The sequence below is a fragment of the Etheostoma spectabile genome, unplaced genomic scaffold (genome assembly GCF_008692095.1).
Source record: "Etheostoma spectabile isolate EspeVRDwgs_2016 unplaced genomic scaffold, UIUC_Espe_1.0 scaffold00017492, whole genome shotgun sequence".
Classification (NCBI taxonomy): Eukaryota; Metazoa; Chordata; class Actinopteri; order Perciformes; family Percidae; genus Etheostoma; species Etheostoma spectabile.
Genome location: NW_022604144.1, coordinates 1 through 12,951, shown reverse-complemented (window position 1 = coordinate 12,951; position 12,951 = coordinate 1). Strand labels below are relative to the sequence as shown.

General features: G+C 44.5%; 1 protein-coding gene across 1 annotated transcript; it reads right to left on the bottom strand.

Annotated features, from left to right (window-relative positions):
• Positions 1–516: 516 nt before the first annotated feature.
• Positions 517–12,642, bottom strand: LOC116679541 (nuclear pore complex protein Nup98-Nup96; the record flags this gene model as incomplete). The annotated part of the gene is given in 9 exon segments (XM_032509201.1): positions 517–671; positions 1,498–1,739; positions 3,397–3,618; positions 6,254–6,408; positions 7,615–7,755; positions 8,522–8,679; positions 9,430–9,705; positions 11,388–11,659; positions 12,455–12,642. Coding segments are annotated over 9 exon segments (1,788 nt in total), but the record flags the coding sequence as incomplete, so codon positions are not given.
• Positions 12,643–12,951: the final 309 nt, after the last annotated feature.

Below are 12,951 nucleotides of genomic sequence, written 5' to 3'. Positions count from 1 at the left end.
CATTCCTTTAATTTTAGTCTCAATAATTCCTAATTTCTGCTTTTCTAACTCAAACATCAGGTATAATTTCCTATAAATGAGGTTTATTGAACATAAATCCCCAAAATCACTGTAAAACTAAAGTTAATGTTAGGTAGTGTTGGAAGTCGAAAAAAAGTTAAAAACATTAATGAAAAGCGTCAAAAGTGTTGACTTTCAATTCTGACAGGAAGACACAAAGATTAACTTCTACGTGAAATACCTGTCAAACTGAAGCCGACAGCTGGTGGAAACTAGGCTTTAACCCCGAGTGATCACCACTCAACTCTCCCTGCATCCATTTCAAAATAAAAGCCATTCTCGGCATCAAGACCTTTACTTTTGAAAGCTACAGGAAGTGCCGACTATGTATTGGCTGCATGTGTAAACGTTAGCTTGCGATGAGTCTGAGTTCAGCTTTATGCTCGTCATATCCATCCAAATCCATATCACGCATAACAACATTTCAAAATAAAAGTGTCATCGGAGCGCCAGTACCTGCTGGATGTCCTGCAGGGTCTTGACCACGCGGATGTAGTCCAGGTAGACCCTCCCGGCGGTGTCCCAGTCCTGGATGGTGGCGCTGTGTTCAGGGACCGCCAGCCCCTCCAGGAACTCCAGCAGGTAGTCGTGGTTGTCGTTGATGATGCAGTCTGCGGGCAGGAAGAGACATCTGGAGTTTAATAACTTTAAAATACAAAGCTTACTCCCCAAAACTCAACAACAGGTTCAGTGTCTGTCTCTTTTCTCTCTTTTGAGCCTGAGATCAAATCAGCACCGATTTGGACAATTCAAATAAATGATAATATAATTATTGAACAATAAGTTTGTATGTTTGATTGTTGAAGTGAGGATATCATGCCCATATTTAAAGCTAAATTCCAAACTGATTGTTCACTTCATTTTAATCTGATCGGCCATTTTTATAAATTCTGATTAATCTCATTTTCTTGGAGGATTTTAATTAAATTTACAGGTTGGAACACGGTGTAAAAACCAGTTTAACCCTCATGTTGCCCCCCCCGTTGTCCCCACGTTGCGTGTTTGCCAAGTACAAATCTCTACTTTTATTAATTTTGGGTCTTATTCAATTTTATAGTATTGAAAACAAATGGAAGTGTTTTTGAAATAGTATTGAGTAAAAGTTGACATATTCCAGTTTGTGATTATCATCAACATCCATTCCTTTAATTTTAGTCTCAATAATTCCTAATTTCTGCTTTTCTAACTCAAACATTAGGTATAATTTCCTATAAATGAGCTTTATTGACCATAAATTCCTAAAATAACTGTAAAACTAAAGTTAATAAGTTAGTGTTACGTAGTGTTAAACGTCAAAAAAAGTATCAAACAATGAAAAAAAAGGTCAAAAATGGGACAAAAACGTAGGAAAAAGTTAAAAACTTTGATAAAAAGCATCAACTAAAGTGTTGATTTTGACACCACGAGGGTCTAGCTGTGTGATGCTGTATCTGAGACCTGAGGCCAGGTGCTGGATCAGCAGCCGGTGACACTGGCTCCAGTACCCGGCCCGGTACAGGTGCAGGGCCTCCTGGTGCCGGTCCCCGTCTCGGCGGGCCCGGGTGGCCTTGGCCTCGTGGATCCACTGCTCCGGGACCAGCAGCTTCTGGGTCAGGAAGCGCTCCCTCCGGACGGACTGGGCCGTCTCCTGAAGGGGGACGTGGAGGGTCAGCATCTCCCGCACCGCCCGCTCCCGCTGACTGGACCCGGAGACAAGACCAGATATCAGACGAAATCCACATAAGAACAGATTAAATTAGATTAATTACCTCGTTACAGCTGCAGATTCTACAGTAAACAGCAAAAAACAAAAACAGGCGATGAGCAAAAGATATCGAATGAATGTAAAGTGGAATTAAAAAATAATCTTGCAAATGAAATGATTTTACAGTGTAGAGTAGAAGTGTACATGAGTAAAGAAAAAAGAAAAGATAATCCAAAAATAACCAAACGGAAGAAAAATAGCAACAAAAACTTGATAAATAAATCCAAAAAATAACAATGAGTTAATGTAAAGTACGTTATATCAAAAGGTAACAAATGGATGTAAAGTACATTAAATAAAAGGTATTGTAAAGTAAAGTTAGGTTGTCATAGTACAAAAGATACTGCAGTGTAAGTAAGTGACGTTAGGATTAAATTGGATATGTAATTGAATAATATAGCAAAAGTAAGTAACCATAATATAAGGATATTGAAAAGTAATAATCGTGATAAAATAATATAAATACAGATGGTAAAGAGAGAGAGTTGCTGCTGTGCTGAGATGATGAAACCGTCGTGGAGTAGCTGCAAGTTTCATTCTGATATTTTTAAACACATGAAAACACAAAAGTTGAACGCACATCAAAAATATGAAAAGATTAAAACAGGTTTTGGTGAAACACGAGGTTAAAACACAACAAGGGTTAACTTCAACTCTCTGTCCTCTCGCTTCGGTTCTTCCGGTACGTTTTGTTGTCTCTGTAGATTTATCTGATTAGGACGACACTACTAATCAACATTTCTGTATATGCGCCAGTGTTATTATTTTTCCCCTGTCGTCCTACCCAGCATGCATCTCTTTATGATGGGAAGAAACCGGAGAGAACATACAAACTCCAGACAGAAAGACCCGGGACCGGGACGACCCCGAACCCAGAACCTTCTGGCTGTGAGGCAGACGTGCTAATGCAAAATACACAGAACACTGCAAACTTCTAAAGTACATTTTCCATACTGATGTTGCACAACGTGATGATGCAAAAGCAATATTGAGTCGATCTATCGTGCTGCGCCCCGCCCCCCCCCCCCCCCCCCCGAAATAAATCAAAAAACTGCATAAATGACTAATGGACTCAGAGGGGGCAGCCCTGGAACAGATCCCCTTTAATGAGCTCCAGGTTCTGTTTCAGCGTGGGTAAATAAATTCAAATCAGTTTTATTTATAGTATCAATTCATAACCAGAGTTATCTGGAGACCCTTTACAGATAGAGCAGGTCTAGACCAGATAGACCAGGTCTAGACCAGATAGACCAGGTCTAGACCACACTCTATAATTTACAAGGACCCAACAGGTCTAGTAGTCTCCTCCAGAAACTACAGGGCCACAGTGGAGAGGAAAAACCTCCTTTTAGGCAGAAACCTGGGACAGACCCAGACCCAGAGCCAGACCAAGACCCAGGCCCAGACCAGGACCCAGACCAAGGCCCAGACCCAGACCCAGACCCAGGACCCAGGCCAAGGCCCAGACCCAGGCCAGGACCCAGGCCAGGACCCAGGCCCTTAGTAGGCGGTGTCTGACGACCGGTTGGGGTTAGAATGAAGAGGGGCAGTAACAGTGTGCGGGTGGATGAAGAAGACGAGCCGTGACGTACGCGTGGTCGGGGATGTGCAGCAGGATGAAGACCGCCATGTCCCAGAGGCCGGCGCTCTCCAGCTGCGCGGCGTAGCTGGCGTGGAGCAGGCCCTGCCGCGAGGCGCCCAGGTGGCTGTAGTGCAGCGCCTGCAGGACGCCCCACAGGTGCCAGCTCAGGCGGTAGTCCAGGCGCTCCCAGGTGACCGTCAGGGGGTCCAACAGCTGCTGCAGGCTGTAGTGTCTGCAGGACGACACACAACAACACAACACATCACAACCATTAGAGGGGGGGTGGGTGGGTGTGTACATATTAGTGTGTATATATTGGTGAGTACATATCAGTGTGTATACATCAGTGTGTCTATATCAGCGTGTATATATTAGTGTGTATATATATCGGCGTGTATATATTAGTGTGTATATATTAGTGTGTATATATTGGCATGTATATATTAGTGTGTATATATCGGCGTGTATATATTAGTGTGTATATATCGGCGTGTATATATTAGTGTGTATATATCGGCGTGTATATATCGGCGTGTATATATTAGTGTGTATAATCGGCGTGTACATATCAGTGTGTATATATTGTGTGTATATATTGGCGTGTATATATTAGTGTGTATATATCGGCGTGTATATATTAGTGTGTATATACGCGTGTATATATTAGTGTGTATATATCGGCGTGTATATATTAGTGTGTATATATCGGCGTGTATATATCGGCGTGTATATATTAGTGTGTATATATCGGCGTGTACATATCAGTGTGTATATATTAGTGTGTATATATGGCGTGTATATATTAGCGTGTACATATTAGTGTGTACATATTAGTGTGTATATATTGGCGTGTATATATTAGTGTGTATATATTGGCGTGTATATATTAGTGTGTATATATTAGTGTGTATATATTAGTGTGTATATATTGGCGTGTATATATTAGTGTGTATATATTGGCGTGTATATATTAGTGTGTACATATTAGTGTGTATATTGGCGTGTATATATTAGCGTGTACATATTAGTGTGTACATATTAGTGTGTATATATTGGCGTGTATATATTAGTGTGTATATATTGGCGTGTATATATTAGTGTGTATATATTAGTGTGTACATATTAGTGTGTATATTTGGCGTGTATATATTAGTGTGTATATATTGGCGTGTATATATTAGTGTGTACATATTAGTGTGTATATATTGGCGTGTATATATTGGCGTGTATATATTAGTGTGTATATCGGCGTGTATATATTAGTGTGTACATATTAGTGTGTATATATCGGCGTGTATATATTAGTGTGTATATATCGGCGTGTACATATCAGTGTGTATATATTAGTGTGTATATATTGGCGTGTATATATTAGTGTGTATATATTGGCGTGTATATATTGGCGTGTATATATTAGTGTGTATATATTGGCGTGTATATATTAGTGTGTACATATTAGTGTGTATATATTGGCGTGTATATATTGGCGTGTATATATTGGCGTGTATATATTAGTGTGTACATATTAGTGTGTATATATTGGCGTGTATATATTAGTGTGTATATATCGGCGTGTATATATTAGTGTGTACATATTAGTGTGTATATATCGGCGTGTATATATCGGCGTGTATATATTAGTGTGTATATATCGGCGTGTATATATCGGCGTGTATATATTAGTGTGTATATATCGGCGTGTACATATCAGTGTGTATATATTAGTGTGTATATATTGGCGTGTATATATTAGTGTGTATATATTGGCGTGTATATATTAGTGTGTATATATTAGTGTGTATATATCGGCGTGTATATATCGGCGTGTATATATTAGTGTGTATATATCGGCGTGTATATATTAGTGTGTATATATTGGCGTGTATATATTAGTGTGTATATATTAGTGTGTATATATTGGCGTGTATATATTAGTGTGTATATATCGGCGTGTATATATTAGTGTGTACATATTAGTGTGTAGATATCGGCGTGTATATATCGGCGTGTATATATTAGTGTGTATATATCGGCGTGTACATATCAGTGTGTATATATTAGTGTGTATATATTGGCGTGTATATATTAGTGTGTATATATTGGCGTGTATATATTAGTGTGTATATATCGGCGTGTATATATTAGTGTGTATATATTGGCGTGTATATATTAGTGTGTATATATTGGCGTGTATATATTGGCGTGTATATATTAGTGTGTATATATTAGTGTGTATATATTAGTGTGTATATATTAGTGTGTATATATCAGTGTGTATATATTAGTGTGTATATATTGGCGTGTATATATTAGTGTGTATATATTAGTGTGTATATATTGGCGTGTATATATTAGTGTGTATATATTAGTGTGTATATATTAGCGTGTATATATTAGCGTGTATATATTAGTGTGTATATATTAGTGTGTATATATTAGCGTGTATATATTAGTGTGTATATATTAGTGTGTACATATCAGTGTGTATATATTAGTGTGTATATATCGGCGTGTATATATATCGGCATGTACATATTAGTGTGTATATATTAGTGTGTATATATCGGCGTGTATATATCAGTGTGTATATATTAGTGTGTATATATTAGTGTATGTATATTAGCGTGTATACATCAGTGTGTATACATCAGTGTGTATATATCAGTGTGTATATATATATATTATTGTGTATAGTATGTGTCCTCATACGTGGTAAATAAAGCTGATTCCGAGTACGTTGACTACATAGTTGAACATGATGTCTTTAAGAGTATTTTATTTTTCTGTTGATTACTGAAACAAATCGGGCTAATCTGAAATGTCTGACAGTACATTTTGTCAATTGAAGAACAGATGTTGTTGTCTACCTGTCGCTGTAGAGTTTGAGCAGGTGGAAGCAGAGGTCGTGCAGCGGCCGTTTGGACTCCTCTTCCTCCTCGTCTTCCTCGTCCATGTCCGGCTGCAGCGCCTCCAGGTACGGGGGCAGGGGGGCACAGGCGTACTTACCCGCCTCACACGAGCCCTGCAGGACAGAAACAACCACAACAACGGTGAAACCACAACAACGGTGAAACCACAACAACGGTGAAACCACAACAACGATCAGTGGAGCAGGACGGGCGCTCTAGTCTCTGTCAGGGACAACATCTTGAAACTGAAGGTTTGCAACAGCCAGTCAAAGGACAAAGTTATATATATATATATATATATATATATATATATATATAATATATATATATATATATATATATATATATATATATATATATATATATATATATAATATATATATATATATATAAAATTCTGCACTCATTCAGCCTCTTTTCTTATGCTAAACAACTATTTTGTGTCTATCTGTTCATGTATTTGTTGTCATTTCTTATTAATGTTTACTTTTTAATCATGTTTAATATGGATGTGTGCACCAATCACCAAGGGAAATTCCATGTGGGGTAACTTACCGGGGCAATAAACTGTCGTAGGGTCGCTTACAGGGGCAATAAACTGTCGTAGGGTCGCTTACAGGGGCAATAAACTGTCGTAGGGTCGCTTACAGGGGCAATAAACTGTCGTAGGTTAACTTACTGAGGCAATAAACCCACATAGGGTAACTTACTGGGACAAGAACCCCACGTAGGGTAGCTTACTGGGGCAATAAACCAACGTAGGGTCGCTTACGGGGCATTAAACCCACGTAGGGTAGCTTACAGGGGCAATAAACTGTCCTAGGGTCGCTTACAGGGGCAATAAACTCTTAGGTTAACTTACTGAGGCAATAAACCCACATAGGGTAACTTACTGGGACAAGAACCCCACGTAGGGTAGCTTACTGGGGCAATAAACCAACGTAGGGTCGCTTACAGGGGCATTAAACCCACGTAGGGTAGCTTACAGGGGCAATAAACTGTCCTAGGGTCGCTTACAGGGGCAATAAACTCTTAGGTTAACTTACTGAGGCAATAAACCCACATAGGGTAACTTACTAGGACAAGAACCCCACGTAGGGTAACTTACAGGGGCATTAAACCCACGTAGGGTAGCTTACAGGGGCAATAAACTCTCGTAGGTTAACTTACTGGGACAAGAACCCCATGTAGGGTACCTTAGCGTGGCAATAACTCCATGTAGGATAATTTACTGAGGCAATAAACCCACGTAGGGTAACTTCCCGGGGCAATAAACCAACGTAGGTGTTGTGTAAACGGACTGAAGAGCAGCAGCCTACCTGGAAGGCGGCTTCGTATCTGGCGAGGGCGTCGGCCACGGAGGCGGTCGGGGGCAACATGAACCAGAGGTGGACCGCAACGCAGCGCTTCCAGTCCAGCTCAGAGCACACGTTGACCACAGAGTCCGACGACTGCCACACCTGCAGGGAGGGAGGGAGGGAGGGAGGAAGGGAGGGAGGGAGGGAGGGAGGCAGGGAGGGAGGAGGCAGGGAGGGAGGGAGGAAGGAAGGAAACGGCGTCAAACTACAGACTCTACAGAAGATGGATACGTTGTGACGTTGTGGGGGGGTGGAGCTGGACTCTCTGTGGTCAGAGAGGAGGACGCTGTCCAAACTACATGTCATCTTGGACAATGTCTCGCACCCACTCCATGGCTTGTTGCTCAATCACAGGAGCACTTTCAGTGAAAGACTCATTCTCCCAAAATGCACCACAGAGCGCCACAGGAAGTCATTCCTGCCTGTGGCCATCGAACTTTATAACTCCTCCCTCTAAGTGTGTGACACAGAGAGGTTGAAACTGGACAATAATATCTGTATTATCTGTTTTGTGTAATAACACTGGCTTCAAATGTGTGCAATACTCAACTGCTACTCTTATTATTATTATTATTATTATTATTATTACTACTATTACTTTTCACCATTACAACTCCTTAACTATGTAAATACCGAACATATCCACACTCCTTATATTTCTTTATTTGTATTTCTACTTGATTATTTCTACTATTTGTGCAACTGCAACACAGAATTTTCCTTCGGGGACCAAGAAAGTATTTCTGACTCTGACACTCGCTTCAGAAACGCTGATTTAAAACCAGCTCCTGACGAGTGGTTTGAGCTTGTGTGTGTGTGTGTGTACGTGTGTGTGTGGGGGGGGGGGTTGAATTAAAACATGGCGTACAGGCTTCCCGGCGAGCAGCGTGAAGATGCGTAGCCGCTCCTCGGGCAGGTAGCTGTCGGTCTGCATGCGGTTCCAGTCCGAGACCTGCAGGGCCAGCAGGTCCCGGCAGTACTGGGACCCCATGGCCTGGGACAGCAGCAGGGACAGACGGTGGTCTCCTGGGGACAAACAGCAGCGTTAGCTAAATCTAATCTTGTTATGAGTTTATTAGCCGACGCCAAACGGTCAACTAGTCCTCCAGGGGTCTGAAATCAACATAAATCAGACAATATTAAAACATTTCATGACATAAAGAGGAAATTAAAACAGACTAACTAGTCCCTCCTGGTGTCCCCGGGTCACATTTGACCCATTTCCAAAAAGCTTCCATATCAGAGATTTGGGTTTTCTTTCAACCCAAAAAACCTGAACTAACATGGATGGTTCCCTACAGAGCTCATCACAGGTAAAGCAAATCATCAGTTTAGTACTGTCATTGAATTTGGGTTTTCTCCATTAAATTTTTTTAGCCTGGATGGCAGACAAATTTAGCCCCGTCCACAACATTTGAGGTCAGGAAGGAAGTTTATATTCTGACTAGAGTAGGACTACGTCGGGCTACAAGTTTATAGCATTTGGAAGAAAAAAATGACGAAAGAACGTTGATGAAAGTGACAAAAACAGCAAAAAAACTAAACAAAACTTTTAAATAACTGACAAAAAATTGACAAAAACATTAATAAAAGCAACTAAAGTGTCCAAAAGAAGTTTGTACTATAAAATTTACAAACAACAACTTCTGTTACTGTTGTTAATTAGAAAACTATTCCATGGATTTCACCAATTTCATTATGACAGTTATGTCGTAAACCGTTTAAATCTGAGCATGCTCTCCTCCCATTGGTCAGTGACGGTTTAAACCCCCCCACCTTGTTTCTGCGCCAGGCGGCAGGCCTCGCTGATGCGGTTCCCCGTCAGGTAGCTGAAGACGGCCTCCGTGTGCCGGCCCTTCCCCACCAGCGCCACCTCGTCCTCCACGCGGCCGGCGGCGCCGCGGGACAGCCAGGCCGAGAAGCTCCGCCTCCGCTCCAGCTGCTGCTCGTACTCGCTGGGGGGCTCAACCTCTGGCTCCTGGTCCGCGGGGCCCAGCCGGCCCCACAGGGCCTCGCACAGGGTCCAGACCTCCGCCCAGTAACCCAGGAGGGCTGCAGTGGGGGGGGGGGGGGGGAAGAGAAGCAGAATCAGGTCTGAATGCCGTATATTGAAATGCAAGGAATTTAAAATCTGAGTAATTTCACATGGAGCCAAGACAGTTTTTGGCACATTTGCTTGGATTTCTAGTAAAAACAACACAGGTCTCTAATGGGAAATTACATTTAAGCAATAATTTCATATATCCTTCTATAATATGCATGTATGGTTGATCCTTCAGGCTTAAAGGGTAACCCCCCCCCCCCCCCCCCAACCTGGACCCTATTGCTTATGTTCTCGTGTCTGTGTCTGATAGGAACAATAATTCTCACCCACCAGTGCATCTATGGAAATTATTATTAAATATTATATGTGTTGGTCAGTTGCTGTTTTGCAACAATAACATTAAAGTGAGATGAACAAACAGACAAAATGTTTCTTTTTAGATGAAACAGATGTTGATAAGTTTCCTTTTGGGGACGTCTTTAGAAATTGGGAAAAATTTGAAGTTGGAAAAAAGGTAAGAAATTGCAATATATTGCAGAATATTGCATGTTAAAAATCACAATATCATCGTATTGTGGCATAAGTATCGTTATGATAATAGGCTCGTTCGAGATGAGCCAGGTCTGCGCAGAATGGATCACCGGCGATTGGCGCCCGTTAGATTTGTGTCCGAGTTGATCCCGACTTGCTCTGACGTCATGCACACGGAAATCTCACGAGAGCAAGGCGGACGCAGGTCTGAGACGCAGGCGGACGCAGGTCTGAGACCAGGGGGGCGCAGGTCTGAGACCAGGGGGGCGCAGGTCTGAGACCAGGGGGGCGCAGGTCTGAGACCAGGGGGGCGCAGGTCTGAGACCAGGTCGCAGGTCTGAGACGCAGGCGGACGCAGGTCTGAGACGCAGGCGGACGCATGGTCTGAGACGCAGGCGGACGCAGGTCTGAGACGCAGGCGGACGCAGGTCTGAGACGCAGGCGGACGCAGGTCTGAGACCAGGTCGCAGGTCTGAGACCAGGTCGCAGGTCTGAGACGCAGGCGGACGCAGGTCTGAGACGCAGGCGGACGCAGGTCTGAGACCAGGTCGCAGGTCTGAGACGCAGGCGGACGGCAGTCTGAGACGCAGGCGGACGCAGGTCTGAGACGCAGGCGGACGCAGGTCTGAGACGCAGGCGGACGCAGGTCTGAGACCAGGTCGCAGGTCTGAGACCAGGGGGGCGCAGGTCTGAGACCAGGTCGCAGGTCTGAGACCAGGGGGGCGCAGGTCTGAGACCAGGGGGGCGCAGGTCTGAGACCAGGGGGGCGCAGGTCTGAGACCAGGGGGCGCAGGTCTGAGACCAGGGGGGCGCAGGTCTGAGACCAGGGGACGCAGTTGCTTTTCACCGACTGCAAGAGCCAGGCGGACCCAGAGCATGCTGGGAAACGCCGGCTTCTCAGCTGATCTAACACCTGATTGGTTTACAACATGATGACGTTTTATATAAACTTTTTATTGTTTTTGAATCGGAGCGATTTTTAATGCTATTTGTCTTATTTAAAGACGTATTCTGTCCAGAACACATGTTGTGAGGCTGATAGAGACGTTTAGAAGTCAGAGAGACTAAATCTGATCACTGATCATCTACAGTGAGTTGTTAATTAAAATCAGCAGCAGATCTCCCCCCCCCCCCCCGACTCTGAACCCCCCTGGCTTACGGTCGTGGTCCCGTTGCTCGTCGGCCAGGTCTCCGATCCACTCGGCGTACTCGTGCAGCGCCGCCACGCCGGGCCGCGGCCGCACCAGAGGACAGGCGGAGGCGTCGGGGGTGTCCACCACGCTGTGCCTCAGACAGATCTCCAGGGGGCGCTGCAGCACCGCCCGGCCCTCCTCTTCCTCCTCCTCCTCCTCCTCCACCCGGCTCCTTCCAGCCGGAGGCCCCAGACCCACCAGCTGCTCCAACACCACCTTATAGGGGCTCTCCATCAGCCTGCAAGACAGGAAGCACCACACGGGTTCCTTTAGGGGTCTTAGATTTAGGTTTTATATAAACGTAAGAAAAAGTTAAAAGTAGTAGTACAGGGATAGTCGAAGGGGTGTGTATGTGTGTGTGTGTGTGTGTCTATGTGCGTCTGTGTGTGTGTGTGTGTGTGTGTGTGTGTGTGTGTCGTCTGTGTCTATGTGCGTCTGTGTGTGTATGTGAGTGCGTCTGTGGTGTGTGTATGTGCGTCTGCGTGTGTGTGAATGCGTCTGCGTGTGTGTGTGAATGCGTCTGCGTGTGTGTGTGTGTGTGTGCGTCGTGTGTGGTGTATGTGCGTCTGTGTGTGTATGTGCTTCTGTGTGTGTATGTGCGTCTGTGTGTGTGTGTGCTATGTGCGTCTGCGTGTGTGTGCCGTATGTGCGTCTGGCGTGTGTGTGTGAATGTGCGTCTGCGTGTGTGTGTGAATGCGCTTCTGCGTGTGTGTGTGAATGCGTGCGTCTGTGTGTGTGTGAATGCTTGCGTCTGTGTGTGTGTGAATGCGTCTGCGTGTGTGTGTGAGTGCGTGCGTCTGTGTGTGTGCGTGCGTCTGTGTGTGTTGCGTGCGTCTGTGTGTGTATGTGCGTCTGCGTGTGTGTGTGAATGGCGTCTGCGTGTGTGTGTGTGCGTCTGTGTGTGTGTTTGCGTCTGTGTGTGTATGTGCGTCTGTGTGTGTGTGTCTATGTGCGTCTGCGTGTGTGTGTGAATGCGTGCGTCTGTGTGTGTATGGCGTCTGTGTGTGTGTGTGTGTGTGTGCGTCTGTCTTACGGTTTCCTGGGAGGTTTTGGCAGGAAGCTGAAGTCCGTTTTGGTGAGTTCTTGGCGGTCGAGCGGTTTGGTGGGGGGGGAGCTCAGCCGGTGGCCGCAGTGCGCCAGCGTCCAGCCGGGACCCCACCCCACCCGGAAGGAACGCCCCGCAAACAGGGCCGCGTCCATCAACAAACTCCCCTGGAAAACAAAAACAAACAGAAAAATGTGTTTTCTGTCTCTGTTTCTCCAACTGTCTCGCATTTCCAGCGCTGTGGACCAAGGTCTGGTTACACCACAGATGCATTCTGGGATAGGAGCAAAAGACGCCCTGGGTTGTCGGCGTTCCGTTTAACCAATCTCAATCGTCTCGGGTGGCGCTAAGCTCCGGATGGCTCTGCAAAATAGTCTCTGGAAAGACCTTCTTTTGGTTACTTTCCAGAGACTTGCTTACTATTACACACACAGGCCTGAACCACACACACATGCTCAGTACTATACATACACTATGGAGAGATT